At 39.3% G+C, this 17,895-nt stretch overlaps 1 protein-coding gene across 2 annotated transcripts in view; it reads left to right on the top strand.

The window, feature by feature from the left end:
• Nucleotides 1–17,310, top strand: part of ice1 (KIAA0947-like (H. sapiens)) — a 76,769-nt gene extending 59,459 nt beyond the window's left edge. For both annotated transcript variants that reach the window (XM_072575153.1, XM_072575154.1), the window contains 2 exons: nucleotides 5,119–5,217; nucleotides 13,956–17,310. In XM_072575153.1, coding sequence (XP_072431254.1) covers nucleotides 5,119–5,217; nucleotides 13,956–14,152 — 296 coding nt within the window. In that variant the 3' untranslated portion in view covers nucleotides 14,153–17,310. The remainder of the gene's footprint in view (nucleotides 1–5,118; nucleotides 5,218–13,955) is intronic.
• The last annotated feature ends 585 nt before the right edge of the window (nucleotides 17,311–17,895 follow it).

Below are 17,895 nucleotides of genomic sequence, written 5' to 3'. Positions count from 1 at the left end.
TTCAATATGCAGGTGGACTGGGAAAATCAGGCTGGTAGCAGATCTCAAGAGAAGAATTTGTGGACAGTTCACCAAATGATTCTTTGGCTCAGCTTGTGGTAGAGTACACTGGGAAACAGGCAGTGCTAGATTTGGTGATGTGTAATGAAGCGGACTTTGTTAGGGAGCTGAAGATGAAGGAACCCTTGCGGGTAAATGATCAATTCACCCCGCAGTTTGAGGGGAGAAGCTGAAATCAGATGTAACGGTATCAAAATTGATTAAAGGTAACTACAAAGGTATGAATGAGGTGCTGGCCAGAGTTGGAAAGAAAGCCCAGTAAGCAAGTTGGTGGAGCAGCAATGGCAGGGGTTCCTGAGGAGGCACACCAGAGATCCATCAAAAGGAAGCAGCAGCATACTAAGGGGACGAAGAGGTAACCATGGCTGACAAGAGAAGTCAAAGACAGCAAAAAAGCAAAAGGAAAGGTATCCAATGTGATTAGATTACTGGTAGTCAAAGGATTGGCAAGCCTTTAAAAGCTAGCAGAGGATAACTTAAAACAAAATTGAGGGCTGAAAGTAGAAGATGAAATATGAGAGTAAGCTGGCTAGTAAAATGCAAGATTTCAAGAGTTTTTGTAGGTATGTAAAAGGTAAGAGAGAGGCAAGACTGCACCACTGAAAGATGAGGTTGGGGAACCAAGAAATGGCAGAGGAAATGAATAGGTACTTTGCAACAGTTTTCATGGTGGAAGGCTCAGTAGCATATCAGAACTTCAAGGGGCAGAGTAAGTGTAGTGGCTATCACTAAGGAGAAGGTGTTGGGAAGCTGAAAGGTTAGAAGGTGGATAAATCATCTGGACCAGATGGACGAAACTCCAGAGTTCTGAAGGAGATAGTTGAGGTGATTGTAGAGACAAAAATGGTGATTTTTTTTTCAGGAATCACTGGAGTCAGAGATCATTCTAGAGGATTGGAAAATGGCTAATGTAACACCCCTGTTTAAGAACAGATCAAGTCAGAAGGCAAGAAACTATCGGCTGGTTAGCCTGACCTCAGTAGTTAGTAAGATTTTTACAGTCCAATATTAAGGATGAGATTGCAGATTACTTGGAAGTGAAAGGTAAAATAAGACTGATTCAAATCTCTTAGAATTCGTTTGAGGAGGTAACGAGCAAATTATACAAAGGAGAGCCTGTGGGCATGATCTATTTGGAATTTCAAAAGGCCTTTGACAAGGTGCCACACAGGAGGTTCTTAGGTAAGACAAGAGCTCCATGGTGTTAAGGGCAAGGTACTGTCATGGTTAGAGAATTGGCTGACTGGTAGAAGACAGAGAAGGGGTAAAGGGATCTTTTTTCTGGAATGCAGCCAATGACTAGTAGTCTTCTGAAGTGGTCTGTGTTGGGACCACAAGCATTCATGTTGCATGTTGTGATGTGGATGAAGGAACTGAGGGCATTGTTGCTAAGTTTGCAGATAACACACAAAAGACAGATTGACGGGCAGGTAGTGTTGAGGAAGTAAGCAGGTTGCAAAAGGATTTGGACCAGCTAGGAGAGTGGACAAAGAAGTCTCAGATGGAATACAGTGTGGAAAAGTGTGAGGTCATACACTTTTGACAAACGAACGGAGGTGTCACCTATTTTCTAAATGGGGAAAGATTTTGAAATCTGAACACAGGAGGGACTTGGGAGTCCTAGCTCATGACTCTCACATACCAGTTCAATTGCAATTAGGAAGGAAAATGCAATGCTACCAATCATTTTGAGAGGGCTAGAATGTAAGAGCAGAGATGTACTGCTGAGGCTGTATACAGCTCTGGTCAGACTGTATTTGGAGTATTGTGAGCAGTTTTGGGTCCCATACTTAAGGAAGGATGTGCTGGCATTGGCGGTAGTCCAGAAGAGGTTTGCAAGAATGTTCCCAGAGATGAAGGGTTTGTCATACGAGGAACAGTCGAGGACTCTGGGTGTGCATAGGCACCCAGTCATAGTCATAGACAAACACAGCACAGAAACAGACCCTTTGGTCCAACTCTTCCATGCCGACCAGATATCCTAACCTGATGTTGTCCCATTTTCCAGCACTTGACCCATATCTCTCTCAACCCTTCCTATGCATATGCCCATCCAGGTGCCTTTTAAATGCTATAATTGAACCAGCCTCCACCACTTCCTTTGGCAGCTCAATCCATATACGCACGATGTGTACGGTGGCACACTGATTAGCCTCACAGCGCCAGGGCCCTGGGTTCGATGCCCACCTTGGGTGACTGTCTGTGTGGAGTTTGCACATTCTCCCTGTGTTTGCATGGGTTTCCTCTGGGTGCTCCAGTTTCCTCCCACAATCCAAAGATGTGCGGGTCAGGGGAATTGGCCATGCTAAATTGCCCATAGTGTAAGGTGCATTAGTCAGGGATAAATATCAGGTAGGGGAATGGGTCTGGGTGGGTTACTATTCAGAGGGTCGGTGTGGGCATGTTGGGCCTGTTTCCATACTGGAGGGAATCTAATCTAATCCAAACCACCCTCTGTGTAAAAAGGTTGCCCCTTATGTCCATTTTATATCTTTCCCCTCTCACCATAAACCTATGCCCTCTAGTTCTGCATTCCCCCACCCCAGGGAAAAAAACCTTGCCTATTTACCCTATCCCTGCCCCTCATAATTGTGTAAACCTCCATAAGGTCACCCCTCAGCCTCTTGATACTCCAGGGAAAACAGCCCCAGCCTATTCAGCCTCTCCCCATACCTCAATTCCTCCACCTCTGGCAACATCCTTGTAAATCTTTTCTGAACCCTTTCAAGTTTCACAATATCCTCCCGATGGAGTTTGGAAGGACAAGAAGGGATCCAATTGTAACTTAAAGATTACTGACAGACCTGGATAGAGTGGATGTGGAGAAGATGCCTTCACTAGGAGGAGAGATTAGGACCTGAGGGCACAGCCTCAGAATGAAAGGATGACCCTTTGGAACTGAGAAGAGGAGGAATTCCTTCATTCAGTTGGTGATTAATCTGTTGAATTCATTGTCACAATGCTGTTGGCGGCCAAGTCAATGAGTGTATTTAAAACGAGATAGATAAGTTCTTGAAAAAGCTCAGCAGATCTAGCAACATTTGCAGAGAGAAATCAGTGTTAATGTTTCTGGTTGAATGTCTCTTCCTCAGAACAAGTCCTGAGGAAAGATCACTTGACCTGAAATGTTAACTGTAAACTGCCAGACCAGCTGAACTTTTCCAGCAATTTCTGTTTTGGTTTCTGATTTGCAGCATCTGAAGTTCTTTCAGATTTTGCTTTAGAGATAGGGTCTTGATTAGTAAAGGGTTCAAGGGAAAAGGCAGGAGGAGGGGCATATCAGGCATGGTTGAATGGAGGAGCAGACTTGATGGGCCAAATGGCCTAATTCTGCTCCTGTGTCTATGGTCTTTTATACATTTTATTGATTTCATCTGCTGTTGAGAATAATTAATAAGCAAGGAGCTTTGAATATTTATTTCCATAAAGAGCACACTTGAACTTGATTTTTATTAAGCCTAATGTTTCCATTTTCTTTCATGCAATTTGGAAAAATTTGAGTGTTTTTATTTAGGATATCCAAACTAGACTGCAATTGTTAGCTGTGTTCTGTTGCTCTTAAATCAACAATGGAAATACTGGAAACTCTAAACAGATCAGGTTGAGAGCAAAGACATTTCATCAGAACTGGATGAACTTAGTGATAAAACAGATTAGAGGCAGGTGGAGTATGGAAGAGATTGTGAAAGGAAGGAACAAAGGGGAGCCCTTTGTCATGGGACAAGAGTGATGGTAAAACCATAACCTTCCAACCTTAGCATTGAGTTCAGCATCATTATTGCTGTGCCAAGCAAATGATGGCAATTAATCTGGTATTGCATTCACAATTTCCTCCAGACCCATCTTTTTGTTTATATCTGCATTACAACCCCATTTCTTTCCTTGCACTACCACCTTTTCTTGTTATTTAGCCTCTCCTCATTGCAACTCCTATCAAAAGCCTTCCTTTCAGTTATTTCCTTCTCTCACTCCTTTCCTGCCTTGTCTTTCCATTTGCACATGAACCCAATGAAACAGAGCAGAGTGTCAACACAGGACCATCATTCACTATAATAACCTAGCAGTGGCGTTGGCCTGCCAGCTCTAAACACACATTGTATTGCTGCAACATACTATAGTTATTCATACTGAAATGGACAGAAATAAATGTAAACAATAGCAGTCAACTTTGTTAAAAATCACACAACACCAGGTTATAGTCCAACAGGTTTAACTGGAAGCACACTAGCTTTCGGAGCGCCGTTTAACCACCTGATGAACTCTAAATCTCTAAATTTTCTTTTGCTGATGAGCTGTACTGTTCTTTACTGATAAAGATCATAACCTGGTATTTAGACTCTTTCTCCAAGGATGCTGTCCGTCCTGAGTACTTCCACCATTTGCTTTTCTGTCCACATTTCCAACATCCTCAGAGTTTTCTTGCACTTTGTAGCAATGAACATTTGTAATCACTATTACTATTTGAACTGCATTTGTAGTGAATTTAAAGTGCATTTTAGGTATCTAAAAAAATCCCCTCACTGGTTCATCAGGTGGTTAAACGGCGGTCCGAAAGCTAGTGTGCTTCCAATTAAACCTGTTGGACTATAACCTGGTGTTGTATGATTTTTAACAAAGTTGACTGCTATTGTTTACATTTATTTGTGTCCATTTCAGTATGAATAACTATAGTATGTTGCAGCAATACAATGTATGTTTAGAGCTGGCAGGCCAACGCCACTGCTAGGTTATTATAGTGAATGATGGTCCTGTGTTGACACTTTGCTCTGTTTCATTGGGTTCATCACTATTGGAGTGGGCCATCCACTCCTGTGTGCCTGCTGGTTCTGCTCTGAAACAGATGCGCATCCTCATTGCTGAGGGGAATTGCAATGTTTGCATTTTTGTAAGTCAGAAATAGGACCAATATATTTAAGAGGTTCTTGGCAGGAGAATGGGGTTAAGATAAGTGACTATTCTGAATCAGTTTTGCCCATTAAAGTATTCAGTATTATGTGTTCTGTAAGACAGTATAGAATATAAATATTTATATTTTACTGGGTTTTATTTAATTAAAAGGACACCTGGGGCAGCAAGGACTGAAGAAAGAATCTTTAGTTGCTGTAAGAAACATGGCTGCAGTGATTAACCAGTTTCTCCAGCAGGCTTTTCAAGAAGGTAAGTGTCCACATATATTTCGGTCAAAGGAACTTGTTGCTTAAATTTTGCATCTTAATAAACACTTGACTTTGAGACTTTTTACCTTTCTCTGTCATGTGTCTGGCTTTGTCGTCATTTATTGCCCATCCTTACTTGACCAGAGAACAATTAAGTATTGGCCGCATTGCTGCACATCTGGTGTCACATGTCGACCAAACTGGGTTAGACTGACCAATCTATTTCCCTAAAGAGTATTAGTGAACAAGGTTGGGTACTTATGACAGTCGATGGTGGTTACATGGTCACCATTAGACTAGCTTTTATACATTTCCAGATTTTTATTGAATTCAAATTCCACCAGCTGACATGTATGGAATTCATATTCATGCCCCTAGAACATTAGCCTTGGGTTCCGAATTGCTAACACTACTCCACCGCATTTTGTATTTAGCACAGAAATGTTGTTTACTAAATTGTTAATAGACACACTTGCCAACTGTTAAAAGTGAAGTTTACATCAATCAGTCATAGATTTAAATCCACTTTAATCATTTGAGCTTGTTTACTGAATTGTTGCACAATATTCTTTCTGGGTTGATGCCAAAGGCAGACAAACCTTCACATTTTATTTAGCAAGAAGGACTTTAGGGCATAATTTTTCCAATTTTTCTATCCCACCATTGGAAAAGTCAAAGCTGATAGAGATTGATGGGAACACACTGTCATCGATCAGGACTATCGCACATTCCTTCCCACCTATCAAGTAACTGTTCAGTGATTGAACGCAAGACTTTTCACCATTCGCGTGAGTGGAGGTACCATCGCTGAGGCTGCCAGCCAATCATATTCATTAGTAACTTTGGGGTCAGCCACTCTGTTTGGCTACACAAGAGATTCAGTTAGGGCTTGGTGGGAACACTTTCCTAGACATCTTATAAAAGGGAGGGTGACGGAGGGTAGAAGATAACAGGCCAGTTAGGGTCACATGTCATAGGGGAAAGATGAGAGAAACTGTTATTAAAGTTGTTTAGCTGGGTACTTACAAATGTTTACGGTAATCAGGCCAAATTAATATGGTTTTGATGAAAGGAAAACATAAGACAGAACTTAACCATTCAGCCCATCAAGCCTGCCCCACCATTCAGTATAATCATGGCCAATCTAACACTTCAATGTCTTTTACCGACCCCACCCCCATAGCTCTCTGCACTACAGGTAATCAGAAATCTATCACTCGCTACCTTAGACATACTCGAAGACTGTGTGGTAGAGAATTCCAAAGTCTGGTAAAATACTTCTTCCTCATGTTAAAACAAAGTTCCATGACCCTCATTTTTAAGTTTGTCCAACATTTCTAGACTCATCAAAGGGGCAAGCATATTCACTAATGGGACATGGGTGTCACTGGCTGGAACACCGTATATTGTCTGTTGCTAGTTGCCCTTGAGAGGGTGTGCAAGCTGTTTTCTTGATTTGCTGTAAGTAAACTCGTAACGCCATCAGGAAGGGAATTGAAGGATTTTGACCAAGCAACAGTGAAGGAGCAGCAATCATATTTCCAAGTCAGGATGGTGAATGGCATGGAAGGAATCTTGCAGATGGTGGTAGTCCTACATATCTGGTGGCCTTGTCCTTCTCATTGGTCACAGTGGAAATTGCTGTCTCAGGACCTTTGGCGAGCCTCTGCACTGCATATTGAAGGTAGGACACACTGAGGCCTCTGAATGTCAGTGGTAGAGTGAATGTTTGTGGATGTGTTGCCAGTCAAGTGGGCTGCTTTGCCCTGGATTGTGTCAAGCTTCTTAAGTGTTGGAGCTGCAGAGTATTGGTTCGTACTTCTGACAGGTAGTACTAGGTATAATCCTGAGACACTTGAGGGACTGTTTTTAATCTCCTTCCTAACTCCGAGATTTGATTGCAGGACCTTTTATTCCTTTTCCTACCATGGTGTTTGTACCAGTGTGGAACAGAACTTCTGCCTAATACCCAACCCACCCCCCAACCCAAAGCCCCCAGAAGGATTTCTGTGATCCTGGCACCAGAGGGGCAATACACCATCTTGGAATCACCTGCTTGATTCCCAACTATGGAATCTTGTATAACTGTTGCTCTTCTATTTTCCTTTCTCCTCCCCTTTTGCAGCTGACTCTCCCATGGTGCCATAGTCTTGGCTCTGTTTGCACTCCCTTGAGAACCGTGGTTCTAAACGGTTTTCAAAGTAGAATAACAAATAGCAAACAAGATAGACTTGGGAACTCTTGCACTACCCGACTGGTTTTTCTAGACTGCGTAGTAATCATCCATTTCCCTCTCCACTAGTACACTTCTATTCTGCAGTGTAATGACCTCCTTATATGTGCTATCCACATAGTCGATGCCTCATAGGTTCACAACAGTGATGTCTCTGCACATGTTTTGTCTGGGACATATAGTATGTCCATGACTTCACACATACCATAGGTTGTACACTCCACTTCTTTCTAATCAGCCATCCTGAATTTTAAAAACTATTTGTTACTCTTGGACTCTCAAAGAACTAGCTATGAAACTGAATGAACTATTTCTCAAAAAGAGTGAAAAACATTGACATGTTTAAACACAAACGAAGTACCCAATGTTCACTATGAAGATTAGCAAGCATGTTTGGTCACTATTTCTAATTGGCTGCTTTCCCTGCAGTTGTGACATCACTCCATTTTTGGTTGTACAAGCCTCTCAATCCATGACTTAATTCATCTCCTGCTGTCCTCTCACTCTGGAAACTTTTTTTAACGGTAAACCTATCTTTGACTTAACTTTGGCCCAAAGTGTTACTTACTCACTCTATCTCTCTCTCAATTTGGAAAAGTCTCCTTCACTCTGACCATGTGGCTTCTTTCAAAAGGAAACCATGTTAACCAATATATTGAAATTCCTTACAAAAACAAGTGCTTGGATAAAGGGAAAATGTGGCATGTACTGTACTTAGATTTCCAGAAGGCTTTGATAATGTGCCATGTTAAAGGTTATTGCTTACTAAATGGAGAAAAAATATTGGCATAGATGTAAGATTAGATAGCTAACAGGAAAAAGCCTAGGCATAAACAGGTCATTTTCTGGTGGCAAGGTGTGGAAGGCACTAATGTCTATGGCACACAATGCATTACAATCTGTATAAAGGCCTGGATAAAGAGGCCACAGATATGGTTACTAAATTTGCTCATGGTGCAAAGGTTGGTTGAGAAGAGCAAATAAGAAGGCTACAAAGGAGTATTGATAGCTTAAGTGAGTAAGCAAACATCAGGTAAATGGAGGATAATGTTATAAAATACAAAATTGGCAGTTATGGCATAAGAGTGAAAAAGTAAGGAAATATCTAAATGTTGAGAGATTGCAGAGCTCTGCTTCAGACGGACGTTAGTGTAGTAGTATATGAATCATAAAAGATTTGTTTTCAGATATAGCAAGTAGTTTATTGTTAGTTTTGTTAAAGTGAGATTATCATTTATTGCAAGGAGAATAGAATAAAAAGGTAGGAAGGTTATCCTTCAGTTATAAAGGGTACTGGTGAGACTGCATCTGGAGTATTGTGCACAATACCGATCACCTTATTCAAGGGAAGCTGTATGGAAGACAATTCAGAAAACATTTACTAGTCTAATACCTTGAATGAGGTAGGGCTGTTTTATGAAGAACAGTCCAACAGACTAGACTTCTAATCTCTGGAAGATAGAGGAGTAAATAGCAACTTGATTGAAATAAATAAAATCCTGAAGGGTCTTGGACAGGATAGATATGGAGAACGTATTTCCACCTGAGGGGTCTTGAAACGTTGAGATCACTGTTCAAAGATTAGGCAAAATCTTTCTTCTGCCGATTGAGTGTTTTTCAAACACTCTCTTGCTGAAATGGTGGTGGAAGGAGTGTTGTTAAACATCTTGAAGAAAGGAATAGACAGATTAATGCAAAGCAAGAGATTGAAAGGTTATCAGTGTCGGTCGGAATATGGATTTGATGTTCCAATCACATCAGTCATGATCTTATTGAATGGCAGAGCAGGCTTAAGGGGCTGAATGGGTTACTCCTGATCCTGATTTGTATGTTCATATGAAATACAAACGGTTGATTTGTAAGCTAATGGAATGTTCCCATTCATTGCAGGGGGAATTAAATACAAGGGTAAGGAGGTAATGCTTCAATTATACAGGGCATTTGTGAGTCCACATCAGGAGTAAGAGTAAAAGCAAAACACTGCGAACTGAAATAAAATCAGCAAGCTCAACGGGTCTGGCAGCATTTGCAGAGAGAGAAGCTGAGTTAACTTTTTGAGTCCGACATAACTCTTCTTTGGCACTAGGTTCTGAAGGAGAGTATTTTGGATTCTATGTTAACTCTGTTTCTCCCTCCACAGACACTGTAGTGCATCCACCACTTTACTACGGATGCTGAGTGAAAACAGACAGTGTGTAATATTGGTCAACTTTATTTAAGGAAGAATGCATTGGAAGCAGTTCAGAGAAGATTTGCTAGACCATTCCTGGTATGGGTGAGTTGTCTTGATGAACAGGGTGAGCTTGTATCTACTGGAGATTAGAAGAGTAAGAAGTGACTTGATTGAAACACATAAGGTCTTGAGGGTGTTGACAATGTGGATGTAGAAAAAGTTTTTTCCTTTTGTAGGAGAATATGGAATTTGTGGTCACTGTTTAAAAAATAGGGGTTTAAGACAGAGTTGAGAATTTGCTTTTACCTCAAAAACCTGAGTTTTTGGAGATCGCTTTGTCAAAAGGCATTGGAAGCAGTCTTTGAATATTTTAACATGTACATAGAGCTATCAGGGTTGGTGGTTGGTGACGTTGAAGATAGGGAAGGTGCAGGACTGTGGAGTAATCCAATTAGCCGTGTCTTTATTGAAGTGGCTGATTTGTACTCCTAATTTGTTCATATGTATGAACATCCCCATGCATGTAAAATTGTAAACAAGTCATTAGCACATGTAAATTCGAATAGAAGATCATCTGAGAAATGGTGCAGGCCCCCTTACCTGCAAACCTTACAACTGGATGCCCAATAAATTCTGCACTCTGGGCTGTGGATCCTAAATACGTGCAATTTGCCCAAGATTAGCCTCTTCAATGGAGACCTCCAAGAAATTAATATTTTCTGGAATTGATACTGTCCTTAAGAGTACGAGATATGGGAGCAGGATTGGACCACTCTGCCCATTGACTCTGCGATTATGGCAGATATGTTTGTTAACTCCATTCTCTTGCCTTCTAACCGTAACCCTTGATTCCCTTACCAGTCAAGAACCTATCTGTCTCTGTCTTAAGTACATTCATTGTCTTGGCCTCCACAGCCCTCCTGTGGCACTAAGTTCCACAGATTAACCACCCACTGGCTGAAGAAATTTCTTCCCATCTCAGCTCTCAAGGATCGTTTCCTGTCCTGTCAGAAGGCAATTTCAACTCAGAAGAGTTGAATTTCGGTTTCTGCTGTTATTATCAATTTAGGATGAGAGCGTATTATCTTTGAAAGAATGTATTCATTATCTACTCCAGATCAGACTAGATTTTATCCTTTCTAATGAAAAGCATTCAGTCTGAGATCAATTTGATTAAAAACAGAACATTCTGGGATGCTTCGTCAACCTGAGCTGTCAGTAAAGAAAGTGAAGTTAAAATCTTAAACTTGAGCATTGACCAGTAATAGAAGCTGGCAAGTGAATTAGCCTTCATAATGATGGAATAAAAGACTAGAGTAGGGCGAGAAAGACGATGATGGATTGAACAGGTTAAATTTTGTCCTAGCGATGAAACAGGGAAGGTGTGCCGAGATGGTGGGTCCTGATAAGGCACCTGCTGAAATTGAAATTCAATTCATAAATGTGGATTATAAAGCTATTCTCACTAATGTTGACAATGAGAAGTGGCATTAGAGTTTTTTCAGCAATCAGTCTGGTTAAGTTCACTCTATGATCTGTATGTCCTTGTTTGCTATGGTCTGCTGTACTGCTCACAAAACAAAGCTTTTCACTGGAATTATGAACCTGTGACTACAATAAATCAAATCACTGCTGTCCTCTAGGGAAGGAAATCTGTCATCCGTATTTGGTCCAGCCTGCATGTGACTCAAAATCCACAGCAAGGTGTTTGATTCTGAAATGGCCTCGCAAACCACTTAATTCAGTGGCTTTTGGAGATTGGCAAAAATTTCCAGCAATGCCCATATGACATGAAAAAAAGAAGATAAAAAGTCATGAAATCAGTGTTTGAGAGGCAATTATAATCATGAAAATCAGAAAACATAATCTAGAATGACTGGGAAAAAAAAAGAAAAACTAAAATCTTTGGCTGAAGGGAAAATTAGACTTTTCAGGAGATCTTGTGCTACAGCTGCATTCATCAAAACAATGGCTGAAGATGTAATAGCTAGGGAAATTAGTCCAAATTTTGATAAATAGTTGCAAAGGGGCATAATTTGGGTAGCTGCCAGATAATTCTAGTTTACACATCAGTGGCAAACCCATTGCCAGATCTGGAGAGAGAGACACAAAAGCCTAACAGTAAAGATTAATATACAACAAGGCGATTAGTGGTACAAAACTTGAGTGTTGTTGAATAAAGACACTTCATTGAAGCTTTTCATTGTGTACTTCACAAGAATTTATCAGGTAACGGGTCAATAAAGTTTATATTCGAGAAGATTGATTATAAAGTGAACTTAACGCCCCTACCAGTATCATGGAGAACACATCAGATAGAATATAACTGACATTTAAATATCAAGCTAACAAAACTTCATCAATAACTTGCCAAATTCAGGACTTAAATTTTAAATTTCTTCACGTACAACTTAGGGCAGCAAAATATATAAGTATGGTTTCATGTGCAGGAAACCCAGTCAGGTTGTGTTACGTTTTTCATTTTGCGTGTTTTGTTTTTAGTCATTCTAATGAATAGAATTGTTCACATTGTTGTTATTCATATTTCATCGTCATGTTCTTATTCGATTTGTATCACCTGTTCATTGCACCATTTAGAAAATGATAATACAGTCAAACAGAAAGCATTTTATGAAAGGAAGTAGTCATAGGATCCCTACAGTGTGGAATCCGGCCACTCGGCCCATCGAATCCACATCGACCATCTGAAGTACATCCCACCCAGACCTGCCCCATTGCCCTATCCTTGTAACTCTGCGTTTCCCATGGCTAATCCACCTAGTCTGCACGTCGCTGGACACTATGGGCAATTTAGCAATGTCAATCCACCTAACCTGCATTTCTTTAGACTGGTGGATGAAAGAGCAACTGTATTGGAGCCAAATTTGCGAATGAAACAAATATAAGGAGGACAAGAAGTTTTGAGGGCATACAGTCAGCAAAGGGAAGCATATTGATTAACAAGATTAGGCAGTAATGTGGATTATAAAGCTATTCTCACTAATGTTGACAATGAGAACTAGCATAGGCCTTTTTCACCAATCAGTCTGTTTCAGTTCACCCTATGATCTGTATGTCCTTGTTTGCTATGAACTACCTGTACTGCTTACAAAACGTTTCATTGTACTTAGGTACCTATGACTACAATAAATCAAATCAAATCACTGGTGTCCTCGAGGGAATGAAATCTATCATCCTAATTTAGTCCAACCTGTAATAAAATGTGGGAAAATTAAGAGTTTGTCCAATTTGATGAAAAAAATAGACAAGCACAATATTATTTGAATAGATGGAGAGATTCTTGTGCCCTCACGCACGAATTAAAAGAAAAGGTATCAAGTAGGTAAAGCAGGTAATTAGGAAAGCACTTGGAATGTTGGCCTTTATTGCAAGAGGGCTGAAGTATTAAAGTGGGGAATTCCTGCTGCTGTAACTACTCAAGGTAAGAGCACACTAGTGTATTGCACTCAGTTTCGCTCTCCTTATTTAAGGAAAGAAGTGCTTCAGTTGGCAGGAGTTCACAGCAGGATCACTAGGTTAATTCGTGAGATGAAGGGTTTGTTTTTTAAGGAGTGATTTGTTACGTTGATTGGAAATTAGCAGATTGAAGAGATCTTATTGAAACATATAATATTCTCAGGAGGTTCAATAGGGTAGATGCTGAAAGTTTATTCTCTCTTTTGGGGGAACCTAGAACCACGTGGCATTGCTTCAAAAAAGGGATCTCCCATTTTTAAGATTGAGAGGAGAAATGTATTTTCTCACAGGGCTGTTAATCTGGAATTCTGTACACCAGAGGAGATGATAGATTTAGGTTATGTTGCATGGATTTTTAATCTACAAAGAAATCAAGAGTTATGGAGTCAGGCAAGAGTCTCGGCCACAATTAGATAAGCCATAATCTTTTGGACTTGCAAAGCATGCTGGCTAGGTCAGATACCTTGCTGCTGTTGCTCTTACGTTCAGTTTCCTTTTTTTGTTCTTAAATTATCAAAACTAGTTCATCGAAAGCTGGGAAGTAATAGGAAGATCTTTTCACCACCTAGAAATTAAATTTGATTTAATAAAGAATGTAAGACTGAACAGTGCTGAAGCCAACCTTTGGTAGAACTGATGGAGTATCTGGATGCTCTGTGCCTGCATCTAATTAATCTTTAACAGGACTTTGTTTTACAGCATGAAATGCGGGAAAATGATCTTGTTCAAAGTTGCCGTTGCTAATTCTGGAAGGAAGAAAATCTGTTCTGTACCGGATATTTTGAACAGAGACTAGGTTTTCTATGTTTTATATTGAACAGTTTGTGATCATGGTTTCTGATTACTATGTTTTCAGGTGTTCCATGGCCTGTACAGTTAGCAGCAGTTTATGCAGTTTATGACCTGGCTCCTAGTAACCCTAAAGGAGCCATGGAGGCCCTACATACGTGGAAGGCATCAGTAACTGAACCAATCCCTCCTGAGGCAAGCAACTGCATAAAGGAACTTGAGACTTTTTGTGAAAGATTAAATTGTGAAATACAGAATCCGTGAGAATTGTATCTAGTAGGTTCGTGAAATGAAAGTAGTTGTCAACCAGAAGTGATCACTATTGGGGAAACTAATATTCAAAAATGGTGTTTTCACTTGGAAGTAATAAACTGTTACACCATACTATATTTGATAATTAAACCAATGTCTGTATTAACAGTTTTGAATATGACATTAGTATTAAATCTAGTCCCTTCCCTTCCACCAAAAACTTACCTTATTAGAGAGATGGGAAGCAAGTTTTGATGCATCCTGGAGTTGTGATGCTGTAATTTACCTGTGTATAAGGATACATTTACAGTATAATGTATTGTGTATCCCCAAGCCAGACGTTTTTTTGTTTTAAACATTTTATATTCCACTTTTCCTTAGATTTGTTTTTGAATTTGTGCCTAAAACTAAAAAGATCTGACCATATTCATTATAATAAAACATTTTTATTTCTATGAAAAGTTCAATTTGTTGCAGTAAACTTTTAAATTGTAGGTTCCAAGCCTGCTTTGAATGATGAGTGCAAGCACTTGATTGCATTTTTAAAATGTTTAAAATGGCTAAATGTTGAAAGTCAGGTGCTTTTTAACTCCAAAGCAGGAAAAGCTTAATTGTAGCCCTTAATTGAATCACACTCCTGAAATAAAAACTGTAAATGCTTTTACATTAAAAAAAAATTTTTTCAAATGCTGAAGACCTGCTGTATAATTCTGCCATTTCTTGATTTTATTTTGGTTAGCCAGTATTTGCAGTCTTTTAAATCTTATCTATTCCTCCAATGTTTTAGTTTGTAGCTTAAACAATACTGAGTATGGCAGTAACATGCATTCTTATAACAGGTCATTCTTAGCCAGAACAAGGCAGAGCAATGCTATATCAAATTGTATTCTTCACTTTGTCTTTGAACAAGAACAAGAACAGTTGTGCAGCTGAATCTAATGTGCTGAAGCTCAATACTAGCCTACTTTTTTCAGTTTCACCTATCCCCTATTTTGGGTTGATTGTAAATCATATCTTTCCCCATTAGGATCTAAAGCAGTAGTAGAATTACAACACAAAAGGTCGGTCATCCCATTGTGCCAGTGATGATTCTTTGAATGAAGTTGTCCAATTTGTTCTGCTTCCCTGGTCTTTCACTATAACTACAATACTAAAATAATTTTTGGCAATCTAACAGCAAGATTAGTCATTAAGTAATAGCCAGTTAATATACTTGTCTTCATACTGGGAAATAATTTCAAACCTCATTACCATTCTGTGAGATTTTTTCCTCTTTTACCTTAGTCATGTGCTCTTAGAATAATTGACCATTTTGTCTGCAATTTACTGTTTGTTTACCACATTAACGTGCAGTGTTATTTGTTTTGTTGTTATTTGCCTTTTCAGTCCTAAAGAATGTCTTTAATGCCCTCAGACTTCCTGAGAATGATTTCAGCTGGCCAGCACACAGCAGTAAATTCAGTCGTCTTAAAATTTTCACCTCAACACTTTTCACAACCCATCTATTCTAGGTGAAAAGGGATTTCACCCACACCCCTTCTTCACAAAGTCAGAAGTCACAATATCAGGTTGTAGTCTAACAAGTTTATTTAAAACGCAAGCTTTCAGAACGCACCTCTCCAAAAGCTTGTGATTTCAAATAAATCTGTTGGACTATAATCTGGTATCGTGTGACTTCTGACCTTATCCTACCCAGTCCAACACTGGCACCTCCATGTCATGGCTTTCTGACATATGTATTTGTCAGTGGAAAAATGTGTTGCCTTGTTCAGTATGAGACAGTTCCAAGTTTTGTAGCTCTTCAAATAAAAAGATCTGTTGGCCTCTATATTCTTTACCTGCTGCTGGTCAATGTTCAGTGAATCTAGTTAAAAATATTTTTGTGCATTACCAATTCTACTGTCTAGACCCATAAGAGCAGCGCTTGCGAAATATAACAGAATGTTAGTGAGTTTTGAGAAGATTTGTAGCTCAGGTGGAGGTTCTGGATGTAGGTTTGCTCACTAAGCTGGAAGGTTCATTTCCAGACATTTCAGCACCATACTAGGTAACATCAGTGAGCCTCCGGTTGAAGGTAGCTTCATTTAGAGACCCACTGAAGATGTTACCTGGTATGGTGATGAAATGTCTGAAAACGAGCCTTCCAGCTCAGCGAGCAAACCTACACCCAGAACAGAATATTACCTCTATCAACCACTGTTTTGAAGAAACTAAAGTAAATCAGCAGAGAAAAAAGAAAATTTGGGGATGTGTGGTGCTAATACAAAACAAAGTATTTTTAATAACTCTTGAAAGCTTCCAACAAATTCTTAGTAGAATGATACTTTTCATATCTTTGTTTCTTCACATCATTCTTTACCGCTATCTATCTGTGTGGTCAATTATGAAAATCTGATTCCATCTTCCGTATCGGTCTTCTAAACTAACCAAGTTCTCTGATGTGCATTTTGCCCAGCACGGATTGTCAGGTGTACCCATTAGTCCACTGAGTGACATTTTGAAGATATTTTGAGCAGACCCAACAGACAAGTGGGTTATAATACTTCCTGTGGTTTTACATTATTTCCCAGTATGCCACTATTTTAAGGGACATTTCTGATTACGCTGCACTAACACTTGAAAGGTGCAATAATCACAAAACAAAATCTGGAACTTACAATTTTTAAATATTTGCTGGCCACAGATTCTAATTGAAAGTGACCCCATTTCATGTAATTGTTTAATGCTGAATGATTATGCTCATGTACTCTGATGATTCAGCTATCTTTGTTTTTAAATTGTGGGAGAAGCAAGGCCAAACTTATACAGGAATTAACTATGTAGATATTGTGTTAAGTCTCTCAGGTCCCTGGATTGGCAAATGTTAGCTTAAAGTGAGACCTGCTTATAGCTGTGTACATATGATTATTCATAGTGAAAAATGTGATTTTTTTTTCTGTGAATGCTTGTAATTAGATGAAACTTTGTTTCTGATATTTTTGTTCCATTTGGGAATGTTTATTATGTAAAAAGTCACCAGGTGCAATTTAGGTTTTGGGTTGTGTAAAAAGATACTAGGTAAATATGTATAACACTGTTCTGTTGAGGTTTTTTTAATAACTTTTTATACAAATGCTTCTGGAATTTTCATGTGCAACGCATTTTATATTAAAGTAAAACATTGAATCACATTTGTATGTTTTGTGGTTGGTATTTTAATATGTCAGTTGGAAGTGAAAACCGGAAGTAAATTTTGAGAGAAAAATGTCAGTGGCAAATACGTTTTCTTTTCTTTTCATTTTCCATGTTACATAAAGTCACCTCCATATCAGCACTGATATGATGAGATTCACATGACAATGACAAATGCTATTTTAAAATAACATAAATGCATGGGTTTCACTCCCTAACATCCAGTTTTTCTTCCTAAGCTATTTGGGCAAATTGATGTCTCTGCCTATCACTTATTCTCCTATCTGTCATTTGTTGTTGTCCTTGATTCCCCATCCTCTGACTCATTGCAAAGATTCTCATCCCCCTGCCATTTTAGTTTAAAGCCTCCCACCTCCAGCAAATACTGCCCGTGGGGCATCAGTTTCACTCCTGCCTAAGTGTAACCTATTCAGTTTTTACTGTCCCAGTATCCAAGGAATCTGAAATCCTCCCCATCGCGCCATCACTTCAGCCACATATTCATCTAATATATGTCCTGCTATTTTATAGAATCATAAAATCCTACAGTGCAGAAAGAGACCATTTGGTCCATCAAGTCTGCA

Source organism: Chiloscyllium punctatum, chromosome 8 (assembly GCF_047496795.1).
Source record: "Chiloscyllium punctatum isolate Juve2018m chromosome 8, sChiPun1.3, whole genome shotgun sequence".
NCBI lineage: Eukaryota > Metazoa > Chordata > Chondrichthyes > Orectolobiformes > Hemiscylliidae > Chiloscyllium > Chiloscyllium punctatum.
This window is presented reverse-complemented; position numbering and strand designations above follow the sequence as displayed.